General features: G+C 30.1%; 3 protein-coding genes across 9 annotated transcripts in view; 2 read left to right on the top strand and 1 right to left on the bottom strand.

The window, feature by feature from the left end:
- Positions 1 to 2,502, top strand: part of LOC129910012 (homeobox protein 5) — a 242,130-nt gene extending 239,628 nt beyond the window's left edge. For all 7 annotated transcript variants that reach the window (XM_055987238.1, XM_055987241.1, XM_055987240.1 and 4 more), the window contains one exon: positions 45 to 2,502. In XM_055987238.1, coding sequence (XP_055843213.1) covers positions 45 to 996 — 952 coding nt within the window. In that variant the 3' untranslated portion in view covers positions 997 to 2,502. The remainder of the gene's footprint in view (positions 1 to 44) is intronic.
- Positions 2,503 to 4,891: 2,389 nt separating this feature from the next.
- LOC129910015 (dynein axonemal light chain 1-like) lies at positions 4,892 to 5,737 on the top strand. Its single transcript, XM_055987246.1, has 3 exons — positions 4,892 to 5,103; positions 5,169 to 5,280; positions 5,345 to 5,737. Exons 1-3 carry the CDS (start codon positions 4,952 to 4,954, stop codon positions 5,633 to 5,635), a joined length of 555 nt encoding a protein of 184 aa, XP_055843221.1. The 5' UTR covers positions 4,892 to 4,951; the 3' UTR covers positions 5,636 to 5,737.
- On the bottom strand, positions 5,713 to 13,082 carry LOC129909642 (uncharacterized). The gene is made up of 6 exons (XM_055986719.1): positions 12,834 to 13,082; positions 9,772 to 9,851; positions 9,466 to 9,706; positions 7,965 to 8,147; positions 6,158 to 6,237; positions 5,713 to 6,097 (listed from the first exon to the last, which is right to left on the bottom strand). The coding sequence occupies exons 1-6, from the start codon at positions 12,963 to 12,965 to the stop codon at positions 5,857 to 5,859; spliced, it is 957 nt and encodes a 318-aa protein (XP_055842694.1). The 5' UTR covers positions 12,966 to 13,082; the 3' UTR covers positions 5,713 to 5,856.
- Positions 13,083 to 14,666: the final 1,584 nt, after the last annotated feature.

The following is a 14,666-nucleotide window of genomic DNA, read 5'->3' as shown; positions in this document are numbered from 1 at the left end:
ACATTGCAATTTTAAACTAATATTGTTTTTGATTTTGATTTTAGGAGTCTCCAACGAACTGTTGGCTATCCTCCTGGTCCTGCGCAAGCCGCATGGCCTCTTAAGCCCGATCCTGGACTCGATGCAGCTCGTCGCGAAGCTGAAGAACGTGAACGGGAACGTGAACGTGAAATACGTGAACGGGAACACCGTGAACGTGAACGCCAGCGTCGCGAACGTGAAGAACGCGAACGCAAAGAAAAGGAAGAAAAACTCAAACGTGAACAACAAGAACGTGAGAGGGAAAGGGAACGAGAGCGTGAACGCAAAGAACGTGAGCGCCGTGAAATGGAACGCCGGGAAATGGAACGCGAGCGATTAATTCAGCAACAGCGAATGAATGAAAGCTCCAATAACGCTGCACGTGATAGATCTCCATTGAGAAACGGCTCCGCTGATGGCCCAGATATTCGAATCAAAGAAGAACATCCTCGCATCGATACTCGCAAAGAGGAAGAAATGATGATGCGATCCGACCCGCGTTACCACCAAAGCCTTGCTGCCGCTCAGGCAGCTAGCGCTGCCCATCATCCCTTCATGACTGCTCGCCATGGAGGCCATGTTCTTCCACCACCACCTCACCTTTCCCGCTCAATGATGCCACCCACAATGGGTGGTCCACCACTTACCCATTTCGCCCCGCCCGGAGCTGGTGGCTGGACAATGGATCCATATCGTGATCCATACGGCCCAATGCTACGCTACAATCCACTAGTTGAAGCAGCCTTCCGGCACGAAGAGGAACGCCAAAAAGCAATGGGCATGTATGCCATGCAATCGGCGGCCCATTTGCGAGGCAAAGAACCTAGTCCTATACCGCCAGCGGTTGGCCCACCCCCGCCCCATCATCGAATGCAACAAGTCTCCCATAAACCCCAACCACCACCGCCCCATATGCAGGGCATGCAAGTGTCAGTAGATATGCACAAAAAAGAAGACAATGCTCCAGCCCGATGATAGGCTGTCGAACAGCAACAACAAAAACAACAACACTTTGGAAATGTATAAAAACAAAACTAATTTTTTTATCAAAAAATTTTATCTATGTAAGAATATTTGTATATAATCTAGTTTATAATATATATATCTCCTCCCCATCTTCCTTAATTCCCCTCTCCCCCAGTGTTGTAAAGACCAAATAAAAGAAAGAAAACAAAAGAATGACTCTCCCCTTTTGGGACCGTATAAATGACGCGGTCTTCCAATGATCTTGTACTATAGAGAGATGCAATAGGAACTTTTATTTCAATATTTTTTTTTTTATTTTTTGTTAAAAAATTTATTAAATTCTCATTGTGTAGATAGTTATTGTTAGGAAATAAGTAAAATTAAGAAAATTGAAACAAAAAATAAAAACTTTTTTTTTTTTTAATTATAATTAATTTGTTATCTCCTTGCTCTTTCTATTTGTATAAAAAAAAAATAAATTTAAATAAATAAGAAAACATTTTTGTAAGATATTCCTGTTGTAAATAATTTAAATGAAAAAAAAAACGTTTTGTTTGTAACCAAAAATTATGTAAAACCAGTTAAAAAAAAAATGAAATCACAAGGGAAATGATTAATTTTCTATTTAAATATTATATATAAATATAAATGTATTTTTTTTTTTGTATAAAAAAAAAGAAGAAAGAAAGAAACAAAAAAACTGAATAGCACACACTCTACACACACAAAAATAAAAAAAAGAAAACCGTTAAATATTTAATTTTATACATATGCTAGAATTTATGTAAAGTTTTTTATTTAAAAATTTATATAGGTAGTTGTAAGTTTTAGGGGGCTTTTTAGAAGTCATAGTGTGTCTCTTTTTTTTTTTGAAAACGTGCAGAGCGAGAGAGAGAGAAAGACCTATTAGATTTTTAAGAAATGAAAACAAAAAAAAAAAAACATTTTAACTGTATAAAGGAAAGTAAGTGTATATTTTTAAGAATATTAAAAAAAGGGATGCATCACTCTCTCGCTCTTATGTCGTTATATATATTTAACTGTATAAAGAAAATAAAAAAAAACGGACACATTTTTAGCGAGTTAGGACATAATAATTTAAAAACAAAACAAAAACATATATAAAATTAAACTTTAGGATTATATACAACATTATACATACAAAAAATAAAAAATTTGCTAAAAATGAAGAAAAAATATTATTTATTGTTAAAAAAAAAAGAAACAAAAAAGATAAAATATTATTGAAGAAAACAAAAATTTTAAACTCACAACAACAAACAAACAACACACACACTCTGTCTCTGTATCTCTCTCTCTCCTTTTTACTTTGTCTCCCTTTTGGCTCTTTGTTGTACAGCAATTGCAAAATACTAACTAGAGAAAAAATGAGAAGAGAAAACTATTTTAAAACTGAGGGATTAAACTGACACACACAAACAAAATATAAAAAGAAAAACAAAAAAGTTAAAAATATGTATTTACCTATTAAAAAAAGAAAAAAAAAAAACAAAATACAAAAATATAATCATCAATGAAATAAAAAAACACACATTTGAACTATATATATATATTGTATACATTATATATATATATATATTTAATTGTAACCATTTTATTATTATTATTATTTAATTGCAATGCAGTATATAAACGTATATATAAATATATATCTTAAATAATTATATATATTAAAAAGAAACATTAAAAAAAAAATAAAACAAACAAAAAAAAAAACTTTTAACATATAAGGTAATTTAAATTAAAAGAAATTATTATTATTATTATTATTATTACAATGAAAATAAAAAAAAAGAGAAAAAAAAAACACAAAACATTTTTGTAGATAAATGTGAAAGCGAAAGTCAGAAAAAAAAAAAACAAAAACAAAACACAAGAAAATAAAAATAAATATGAGAAAAAAATATTTAAATAAACATTTTTTGAGTTTTTAATTTGGTTGAAGGATCAATTTTAATAGAACAAAAATTTTCTTTTTGCAATTTCTGCCTTCAGCTCGTCAATGTATGATGCGTTGTATACTGCTGTAACAGTTTTTCCTTTTTGAACTTTGAAGATAATGGATTAAGATGACCGCATTCTCGTTATAGTATAGCATGTCCATACAAAATAGCAGTTTTGATTTTTTTTTAAATAGTTTTCTAGAATGGAATCGACCCAAACAATCGCCCTTATCACAAATGTCATCCGTATAACAAATTTGTTACGAATTTTGAACACAAAAAATTAGTTGGTAAAGGAAAATTACACACACATTGTCATTACGAACGGGATCTGTTGTTTTTTTTAGGATACGAATGAAATTCGTGAAAAAGGGAAGTCGTTTTTTTTATAAATTCGTATCGGTAATTTGTTACGAATGCCAAAAAAAAAATAACAAAATCCTATTATGATTTTTTCGGGTTTGGAGTAAACTGATTACTGATTTCAGGAGTCAATGTTGTCATGTACTAAGAAACAATTTTTTTATACAAATTCAAAATTTTTCAAAATGAGAGCCGCACTATTGTGGTTATGTCTTTCAAAAGCTTTCAAAAGACGCTTTAATCCTTTTTAAAAGACAAACAGAAGTTTACAATTAGCCCTATCATGATTTTCACCTGAACAAGATTCCGACTGGAAAAATTAAATTCCACTATTTGAGCGGAAATTGTAAATTCCCTTCGGGTGCAACTCACGATAGCTTTTGAAGTTCCAGGCGAAAAAAAATATTACGGGTGTAAGCATACCACATGTTTGTTTATTGTTTTCAATGTATATAACAGAGAAACCATATGTACGAAAGAATTCGCACTAGTAATTAACTTTACGGAAAAACTTCCAGCCAAAAGATGAATAAATACAAACTTCAAGTCATAAAACGTAGAATTTCCACTTAACATTTTAGATATATTCGTGAAGCACGGAAAGGTCCTTGATTTTATCTGGTCCCTTTGTCAACTAAAAGCCAAATTGATATATTTATATTTAAAAAAAGAAACCAACCGCGGGGGCTCTTAAACGGTGTTAAGTCTGGAACAGAGTTCTGTAATTGGTGCCTTTCTTTTAATTTAAAAATATCAATTTGGCTTTTAGTTAAAGAAGAAAAACAAACTTTTTTCGATCATTCAAACTTTTTGATCAAAACGTTTGAATGATCGAAAGAAAGATTGTTTTGCAACACAATTGCCTTCAAACTAAAATACCTCCAACCGAGTCGATTATTTAGTTGTGAATTAAAATTTGAATGAAAAAAATGAACCTGCTCTAGAAGTAATCAGCCTTAAAGGCCAAATCTTTCGAAAAAGCATGATAGCAAGGCTCATTGATGTTACAACCTCATATCGATATAGTCAAATACTAGAATTTTTAGGTCAGTAAAGGCTGAAACAAAGTTTAACTAGGTTCAAAATGGTTTGTAATAGAGAAAATTATAACTGAAATGGTCACTGTGGTGTATGTGTAACCTTTTAATTGATTTATTTTAAATCAACATTTAATAAAATTTTTTACTATGCAATAAGTTGGCTTTTGTAACACTATCATTTACCTTTGAAAAGATATGTTGTTATACAAAATTTTACATTAGGGTGTTGTTAGATTGCCGCGAAGACAAAAAGTGAAGTTTGACTTTTTTCCTGCGTTCATTGTTCTTTGTGGCAACGTATTTTATTGATCGAAGTTTTTTGGTCCAGAATGGTCAACGAGTGAACATTTATTTTCCCTATAATTAAAAAAAAGAGAATGAAAAATCACTACTTGTAGAATTATAGTTAATTTGTCCAGTATACATAGTTGCAAAGGTATCATCTCCTCGTAGTTTTGAGTAACAAGAACTTAAACTCTTCACTTGGTTGAACTTTGTATTGTACTTTAAGAACTTTATAAAATAAATAGTAAACATAATTTACAACTTCATTCTCACTCAGTCAATCATCGCACCCATTTTAAAAATTTTAATAAAATGTCAAAAGGAATTCCAATAAAAGATGCTCTCAAACTTTGGGAAGAAAAAACTAATAAAGTTGCAGTCGAGTCAGAAGATATTGGATTGCAAATTCAATGGCCACCAATTGAAAAAATGGATAATACTTTGTCAACTTTAATTGAATGCAGGTAATTTTTTATTATTTATTTTGAAAGCATTTTAATATTCATAACTAATTGTACAATAAAAATAGAAAACTCAGTCTCTCAACAAACATGATTGAAAAAATCTCTGGAATAAGTGGAATGAAGAACTTGCGAATACTTTCATTAGCTAGAAATTCCATAAAGAATCTTCAAGGCATAGTAAATATTTGATAACATCCATTAAAGAAAATTATTGTTTTAAAATACAATTGATTTTATTCAGGAAGTTCTTAGTGATACACTGGAAGAACTTTGGATAAGTTATAATTTAATTGAAAAACTCAAACCAATTGATCAAATGAAGGTTCTGAAGATATTTTATGTATCAAACAACTCGATTAAGGACTGGATTGAATTCAATCGTATGGGACAAGCACCCAACTTGGTGGAGATTAGTTTTATAGGAAATCCTCTTTGTGATACTATGGATGAGGGTACTTTTCGTGCTGAAGCAATAAAAAAGCTACAAAATTTAAAAAAGTTTGATGGAGAACCTGTGATAAGGGGAGTCTAATTAATTAAATGTAATTTTTATTTATTCTTTGTTAATTGCTCCAACATATTATGCGTCATGAATTTATTCAAATAAAATATGAATCAAAAAATTAGCCCACAACTTGTTGGAGTTCTTTTATTTTATTGGTATAAAACTAAGCACCTTTATTCTTCCCTTTATTAGACACATCTTCATTTCAACAAAATAAAATTTTGTATTAAAATAATTTATAAACTTAATTAAAAAGCTCCAATCATAACTTGTAAGGCCATGTATCCAGTTGCTACATATGGAATCCCCCAAGCAAGAGCACGGGCTGGTTGAGGTACGGCTTTTACATAAACAACTGTATGTACAATTCGACCAATTCCTACTGCACGGAATAAGTTGTTAGCCAAGAAAGCTGATGGATCTGTCAGCACATATAACAATCCAACTAGGAAGAATACGAAAATATTTTCCATATCATTGCGATGTGCTCTGTAAGAAAAGTTAAATAGTTGACAAGTTAATTCTTTTAAATAAAATATTTTTAAAAACCTTCTAACTCGTTCAACATCGGGATCATCAAACTTAACCTTGACTTTGCTTAAAACAGCATCTTCAGGATTTGGAAAAGTCTGAAACATGATTAAAATTAAAATTAATTATTTATAGAAAACCTTGTATAAAACTGTCTTAAAGATTTTAATCACTAAACAAAGCGGTAACAAAAACGTTGGCATGTAATCGCTTCTCTTTTTGAAGAAAAAGTGCATTGCGTCGAATTTTTTACTTCTTTTTATCGAACCAAACAAAATTGTCTCAAGTTACAATATCTCGCTACTGACGAGTAATAATTGTACTATGAATTATCTATTTTCTATCAAAGTTTGTCGATTAACCATGTCGAGTTTGTAAAGGAAACAGTGCATCAAACCCTTTTTTTTTTTTGTTGGTACATTTGCTTATAGCTTAAGTTTTCGAACTCAAATGTCTAAGGCAGCACAACTAGAATTGGCCAGCAGAAAAAATATTAATATAAGGTAACGTAACGAACTATTAAGTTCAGTTGCTAACTCGTCCTCTTTATTCTGTATTCGTTTAAGTCATCAGTCCAATTTTTCGATCAAGATTTAACAAACTGAAATAAATTGTTTGGTTTTTGAGACGTGCGTCGTCGGTCGTGCACGCAATCGATATACATATTTAAAAAAAAAGTACGTATACGCCATAGTGAACATTGTTCAACGTGTTCTTTTAAAATTTATCTGTTGTATTTATTAAAAAATAATCAAATCTTTGCATATATTTATCTTATAACATACATGTAAGGGAGAATCTTCAAAACAATGAAACATTTTAATTCCAATTAGACTGAAGACAGAGCTACACATACGGGATTTAATTCTCTTCCAACATGTATAAAATCTCTTTTATAAGGCAAACATTGGTTTCTTTTAAAAAAATATTCAAGTTTTCAACTAAACCCAACGTTATGATGATTGAAAAGTTAAAAAAGTGGGTTTCTTCATGCAGTCGCACATAGGTCGATTTACATCATTTAGGCAGCCAAAAAACAAAGTAGCAGTAAAAAACCATAAATAAAACCGAAATAATTAAAAATCTTTTTTTTTCTGTTATCAGCACTCCACTTCAAAATTTTCTTGAAAGACATGTTTTGTCTTTCTTTTTGTTTGTTTTTAACCGGAGAAATTTTATTTTTTTTTTTTTTTCTAAATAATAATTGACCCAAAATGTATGAAATATGCGAATAAAATAAACAAGCGATCCACCCTAATGCACGTCAAAATACATTCCTTTTAACCAACTAATACTCTGTTGTATTTCTGTTTTCAAATTTGTATACCCTGGTAGAATATTAATGCGTTATCTACAAAATTGATTAAAGTCATGATTAAGTAATAAAAAAACTAAACACTTCATAGCTTCCTATCTGACCAGCCATAAACAATATGAAACTGAGAAGTAAAGTGCAAGCTTACAAACTAAAGCTTTTAAAGATTATTTGTTTATTAAATTTTTTTCAAGTTTCAAAGAAACTAAAGTGTGAATAAATTATGAGTTGGGAATGTTCAAAAAACCTGTGAAGTGTATGTTAACAAAAATATTTATCTTTCAATCTTATTTGACCCTTCTAACACAAACATGCTATTGTCATAGATTATAATTAACCTAATGATAGTTGTTGGCTTACAACATTGGCCTTATCTCATACCGGCAAATACTGCAGTGTCACTATCTGGGAAGCTTTTTTAATTTGTTTTGACCTTCGTGATGTATAGGTTTACAAGAGTAGAAATTTCATTCTCGAAAAGGTTAATATTTTGGATTTTATTCTTCTCACCTTGGTTTTCATTCGTTGAATTGCTGTCAAAATTGACATAGCCAACATTTTTAATGCTAATGCTCCACCCCAAAAGGCAAATGTTTTGAACACAGGATTTTCAAATGAAATTAATTCGTCGGCGGACATTGTGTTTTTTTTTAGTTTCGCTACAAACAAATAGATCCGAATAGGTAATGTGAATTATTTAAAGTCTTTTGAGGCACTAAACTTAAACTGACTTAGATACCTCATGTAGGCATTAATTGTCATAAAAAAGCATTTATAGAGCTTTTGCCGGCTTTCAGAAGAGTCATGTTGGTCATAAATCAACTATACTTGATTTGCTCTAGTTTGTTGTAAAGTTGCTAATTCCACTTAAGTTGACTACCAAATGAAAGTTAACTTTTAAGAAATTAAATGTTAATACTTAAACATAATTACTTACATTTTTTACTCTAAAAGTTTCATATTGTTATAATTTGTTTAATATTCCTCATTCTGAAAATTTCAAAAATTTTGCAGTTTTTGAATTAAAAACCGGAAAGTGTTTCCATTATAAAAAGCCCCCAAAGAAAGCATTATTTTAAAAACGCTTTATTAAAGTGGAAGCGTTTTTTATGCAAAATTTAAATAATTTTCTATAAAAATTTCGAGTCAAAGAGATTCTCACCACAATTAATTAATTTTTGTTTAAATTATACTTAAGTATTTGAAGTTAAAATGGACGTATACGCCATAGTAAACATTGTTTAATGTGCTTTTTCAAATTCATATTTGTTGTATTTATTAATATAAACAAATCTTTGCATATTTATCTTACAACACAAATGCAAAGAAAATCTTCAAAACAAGGAACTTTTTAATTCCAATTGCGCTGAAGACAGAGCTACACAGTATGTGAATTTACTCTCTTCAAACATTTAGAAACTTAAATCTTTTATTAACAAGCATTGGTTTCTTGTAAAAAAACATTCAAGATTAATCAAAACCAACATGATTATGATGGAAAAGTTATTTTTTTTTTAATGATCATAAATTGTACAAATAAATTTTTCATACAATGTCACACCCGTTACTAAAATTTCAAATATATGCTTGCTGCAAAAGTAATAAAATTTTCTTTCATATTTAATACGAAATCCACGACTTTTCATTACAAAATTTTCAATATTGTTTTTAAAGGTAACCGAAGTAAACTGAATCGATTTAAAAATGTCACACCCGTTACACCTAATCTTAAGAGATTGTGACGTTGCAAGACGGGTTAACAAAGTATAATTTAAACAAAAAAATTAAGTAACTGTGTCACGCCCGTTACAATTAAAAAACCCTGAATTAAAGCAACTGGTTTATATTGTTTTGTTCTTAGACAAGTACGAATTTTGTCGCCTTAATAAAACAATGTCCAATGTCTTACTAAAACAATGCCCAATTTTTAAATTTAAATTTTTTATTTTAATAAAATTTATGAAAAATAACCCTTATGTAATATTAAAAAATTTAAAGTAGGTGCATTTTACGCAGCCTTAAGAATAACTTCCAATGCCATAAATCCAGTAGCTAAATATGGAAAAATCCATGCCAATAATCGTGATGGTTGTGGTGTCACAAAAACTGCATAAACAATTGTATGTATAATTCGTCCAATTCCAACAAGTCTAAATAAATTGATAGCCAAAAATGCTGATGGATTTATCAATACGTAAAGAAATCCAATTGGAATGAATACTAAAATATTTTCCATGTCATTTAGATGTGCTCTAGAGAAAAATATATTAAATAGATTATCAGTTGATTTATTATTGTTTTTTTTCGGCAATCTTACCTTCGACAACGTTCAATTCGTTGATCATCGTATTTAACTTTAGATTTACTGAAAATTGCATCTTCAGGATTGGCAAAAGTCTAGAAAATAAAAATTTATTTATTTAATCAAATTAATTATATATGTATTTTTTTAATGAATAAATAATTTTTAACGGTTTATACAGTGATAGAAAATGTTAGTGCAACGTAGCTATCAATATGCAGGGTGTCTTCTTCTTACGCGACAAGGATAAAGAAAATTCAATACCCATACCCAAGAAAGGTATATTCTAACAAAAAAGGTGTTCTACAGTATAGCTCATCTGCAAAAAAAAAATGTTTACCATAAGAACATATTAACCAATGTTAATGTCAGGAAAATGTCTCGTTTTCTTGAATCTGGGATAAACATTTTTCGTGAATGTTGATATATTCCAAAACTTATTGCAACATTTGCTATAAACTTGTATTTTATTTATATTGCTCAGAGCAAAGTAAAATTGTAAGGTGAACATTTTTAAACTTTTAAGTTTAATAACGAAAAGCCCCAATCAAAGTTTGAAAAAAAGCATTGAAAAGTTCTTTTTTATTTTGATTTATGATTGGTGCTGCCATAGGTGTTTTATTTTTACAGATTTACAACAGATTTAGAAACCAAAATTTTATTAAAAATTACTAACTCCGAAGTTCTTCACATAAGTATAAGGAAGCTAGGCTTGCTAAGCAAGTTAAGCTTAAGTAAGTTATTATACTGATACTCTCTCCTATTCCAAAGTTGTAAGTTGTAACTGAGCATTTTCGTTACCTATCTCAGATACTTTCTGAAGAATCGAATAGTTGTACAAACCTGGAACTTAAAACCTCAACTACGTTGCCTCTACAAAAGTGAAAACTATTTTTATTAATTTTTTAGTGAAAAAGAGTGCCTATTCAATTGTTTTTGAAGTGAAAACTTCTTTAGTATCGTAGTGATTTGAAACAAGATGAAACGAAAACGCGACACGACTTCAACTTGTTATAACTTTTTTGTTTTAATAGATAGATTAATGAAATTTGTACTGTAGATAGGTAATTAAATAAATTATAATTGTACAAAATTTCAATTAATTTCATATTCAAAATTCGAAGATAACGGTAAAAAGCTGTTCTTTTCCAACACACGTTATATCTTTTGATGTAGTGCACATACAAATTTGATTTAACTTTAATACGCATGCTGATAACATAACCTTTTATTTGATATATCATCACACATAACGTTACGTGCTCTACAAGTTACACAATCTTAAATTGAAAAAAATTTAAAAATACCTCAAAACACATGTGGAGATCTGTTGGCGATGACCAGCTACCAGTGTAGGAAGTACCGTAATCTCAGTCTGGAAATTCGACATGGTTGAATTTAAAAAATTCTAACTTCTCTTGTAAACATCTTTGAAATAAGATTTATACATTATTATACAAGGTGAAACAATAAGCCTTCACATGGTATAAAATTTTTTATAGGTTGTTAGGGAATAAATGCATTTAATAGCGTGAGAAGATAAAAATACGTGTTTTTTCGCTTTTTTTTATGGAAATTGATCGAGTTCAAAAATTCTAGCTCTTTTTTTAGATGTCTCATAGACCTGATCGATATATATATATTTTGAGCTAAGACAAAAAGCTTTCAGATGATATAAAATTTATATAGGTTGTCATATAAAAAACATTAATTTGAAGGTGATAGAATAAAAATAGGTAGATTTTTTCTATTTTTTTCAAGAAAAATGATTTTTTAAGGTTTCACTTCTACCACGTGCACACATGATTTTTTTTTTAACCAAAACTTTAATCATAAAAAAAAGTAAGTTTGAAACTGTTCACCTTTTAATTTTGTTCTCTTTTTTGGCTAATGCAGTTAAGGCTTAAAACATACCGGATATATGTAAGTCTTTGAATTCTATTTTTGTAAAAAAATTAAACTCAATAATAATGGCAACACTTTTATATGTTCAAAGCTTTTTTTAATAAAAAGCTTAATTTTAGAAAAAAAGAAAATTTCCATGCACATTCCAACTTAATAAAATCAATGGTTATTGGTCAATGTATGGTCATCACTTCAGTGGTGAGTGGTGATCTCGGTGCGGTGACGGATTATATTATGAAACAATTTGTTATGAAAACCACAAAGTGAAATGATAGTCATCATAACTGTGGCAGTCTCAATGAAATTTTCGAGCTAAACCACAATTATTAAAATTTAAACATTGCATTTATTAAATTAATTAGGTTAATGAAAAAATAACATTTTTTCAAATGATGTCAATGCATAATATTATTTTTAATCTGTACCTATTAAACTTAAGTTTTAATCAATTAGATACTACAATTTTGTATTATATATAAATCGCAAGTTGATCGTCGTCATTATTTATTAACCGGTTAAATGGCATTTAATATAAAAATATAGATAATAATCTTAAAAAGTTGCATTTTCTTCCGTATTTTTACTTCTTAATTTTTAATAGATAGAATGATAGGAAAGGGTGCAAGCGTTAGATGTATTTTATTAACACTGTGTATTAATCAAATAACGACATTATTTTCTTTATGATAATATCGTCAAAAAAATTTAAAAAAAAGTTATAATCTGAATTGATCCAAAAACTAGCGTTCCCGGAATAACGATGAATCGATGTACGCGACATATTATTGTGGATATTTATGTAGAATATTTTGTATAAATGATGTAAAGAATAGAAATACCTACAAATAATTGGATCTAATCTGTTTTTAAGTCATTTGAATCTAGGTTTATTAGTTATGGAAGTTTTCTGGGATACCGTTTAGTATAGTGGGTAAATGAGACAAATAAAAGTTTTCTATTGTTAGCTTAGTTTTGATTTTTTTTTTAATTCCTAGAACTAAAATTTTACACCTAGAAGATATTGGCCCAAAATAGATTTCATTCCACCTTTGCTTGAAATTAAAAATTAAATTTTTCAAATAATTCCTTTTTTTTTTTTGGAATATGTGTCTAACTGATTTATCTTACATTTAATAGTTGGAGTCAAAAATCAAACTATTAACTTAACTCACCATTCTTGCAAACCTTGTTAGTCCTGTAAGGGCTGACATCGCCAACATTTTTAAGCACAATATTCCAGTCCAATAGACATAGGATTTAAAAATGGGGTTATCCCATGTAGCTAATTCTATTGCCAATGTCATGATAATAATTCACTATAATTTATATAAATAACAAGGTACTAAAAAAGATCAACAGATTTTCCCGCGCCTTTAAAAATCAGTTTAACTCCAATGACAACTTTCATGCAACTAAACTAACAGAAGCTCTTCAAATTGAATTGAGCTTTGTTTAGATTTCAATTCGAATTTTATGATGTTTTTATTACTGCGTGCGTGCGTGTGTTTAATCAAAAGTTGTTTCACCTGTTGCAAAGCTTACAGGGAGAACAAAATTTATGCGAATGAATGGGTTTTTAGTGTAAGGAAGCTACATTTATTGCTACAAAGTATTACTTTTTTTGTGACAGTAATAATAATTGTTTGAATTGAACCATAACTTCACTATATCTTGAGTTGTAATGACAAAGTTCAAAATACGAGTTAGATGTAATTAATTGAAAACGAAATGAAAATTTTATTGTTATCTTTAATTCAAGCTGCATAAGAATTGAAACTTAAGCATTGAAGTACCTACTACATAAATCCTTATGTGAAGGTTTACGCAGGGGAAAAAGTAGGGAATAAGAATTTATGTTCAACATTATTTAAGTTTCGATTCAGCAAATGGCCCTTAACTGATAACGGTGCGGGGAACTAAGTCCACTGAGGTAGTTAGTTCCCACTCAGTGGGAACGAAACAAACTTTAGTAAAGTGGAGTAAGTTCCCATGCTAGGTGGGAATCTAATTCCGGAAAAAAACGTGTGGTTTTCGTTCCCTCTGAATGTTAACTTAATTCCCAATTCACCAAGAAGAAGTTAAATAAGAAGAAAAAGAGTCGCGAGTTTTTAATTTGACTTTTTCATTTCGAGATCCAGTTTTCAAGAAACTGAAAAGAGTGTAACACCCACGGAACTAACCCAATTGAATGTTAGTTCCATTTAATTTGGAATTAACATCCACGGGACAAGGCACAGTTTAGTTAAAAAAGTGTTGTTATTGGCTGGCGAATTTACATACCCTTAGCGGAGCAACGAAGTTACGTGAGCGGGACAGAGAACCCTAAAAGGGATTGAAAATACTGAGAACCCATGAAGCGACCCGGCAAGGTTTCAGTTAGTTAAAAAGACGCCAACAATGGCTGCTAACGCTAGTTCGTTCCTCTGTTTAGGTAATGTTAGATCGCCAGGCAGACGTAAATGTTTGGATGTTAGTGAAGTGTTATAATTTGGCAAACGGGAAGCGGAAAAACATTTTCTAACATGAGAATCTATTTAATTTGTACAACCCAAACGCGAAGCGGAAAAAATTTTTGCCCAGGGGAGAATCAATTTTGAGGTGTGAAAATAAAAATTCGCGCGAATATTTCGTTATTAAATGTTGGAAATAAATTCTCTTTTAATTTTTTTGAGTGTGTACTAGGTTCCCATTAGAGAGTGGAATTCAATCCCACCTTGAATGGGAAAGAAAACCACTTCACTAAAGTAGGTTTCGTTCCCACTCAATGAGAACGAAGTCCCTCAGTGGACTTAGTTCCCTTGGACTTAGTTCCCTGCACCACTGATAACATCACTCTTAATCTTAACAAAACAATAGAAATTGATAGACAAAACCTATTTTCGCTCATAAACCGCAAACTCTACACTCAATGCAATATACACCAACACCAAAGCATACTCATCAAGAAAACCAGACCAGGGCAGGGGGCAGTTTCTCGACATTCTACATCAACTACATCAGCTACA

Source organism: Episyrphus balteatus, chromosome 2 (assembly GCF_945859705.1).
Source record: "Episyrphus balteatus chromosome 2, idEpiBalt1.1, whole genome shotgun sequence".
NCBI classification, from domain to species: Eukaryota; Metazoa; Arthropoda; class Insecta; order Diptera; family Syrphidae; genus Episyrphus; species Episyrphus balteatus.
Note: the sequence above shows the minus strand (reverse complement) of the source record. Positions and strands in the feature narration are given on the sequence as shown.

Excerpts from the sequence above, each read along its gene's own strand:
- LOC129910015 (XM_055987246.1), top strand. The coding sequence starts at position 4,952 with ATGTCAAAAGGAATTCCAATAAAAGATGCTCTCAAACTTTGGGAAGAA. Across the intron at positions 5,104-5,168 it reads TCAACTTTAATTGAATGCAG|AAAACTCAGTCTCTCAACAA; the intron begins GTAATTTTTTAT and ends CAATAAAAATAG. Across the intron at positions 5,281-5,344 it reads TAAAGAATCTTCAAGGCATA|GAAGTTCTTAGTGATACACT; the intron begins GTAAATATTTGA and ends GATTTTATTCAG.
- LOC129909642 (XM_055986719.1), bottom strand. The coding sequence starts at position 12,965 with ATGACATTGGCAATAGAATTAGCTACATGGGATAACCCCATTTTTAAA. Across the intron at positions 9,852-12,833 it reads TAACAAGGTTTGCAAGAATG|ACTTTTGCCAATCCTGAAGA; the intron begins GTGAGTTAAGTT and ends TTTATTTTCTAG. Across the intron at positions 8,148-9,465 it reads AAGTTATTCTTAAGGCTGCG|TTCACATTACCTATTCGGAT; the intron begins TAAAATGCACCT and ends GACTTTAAATAA.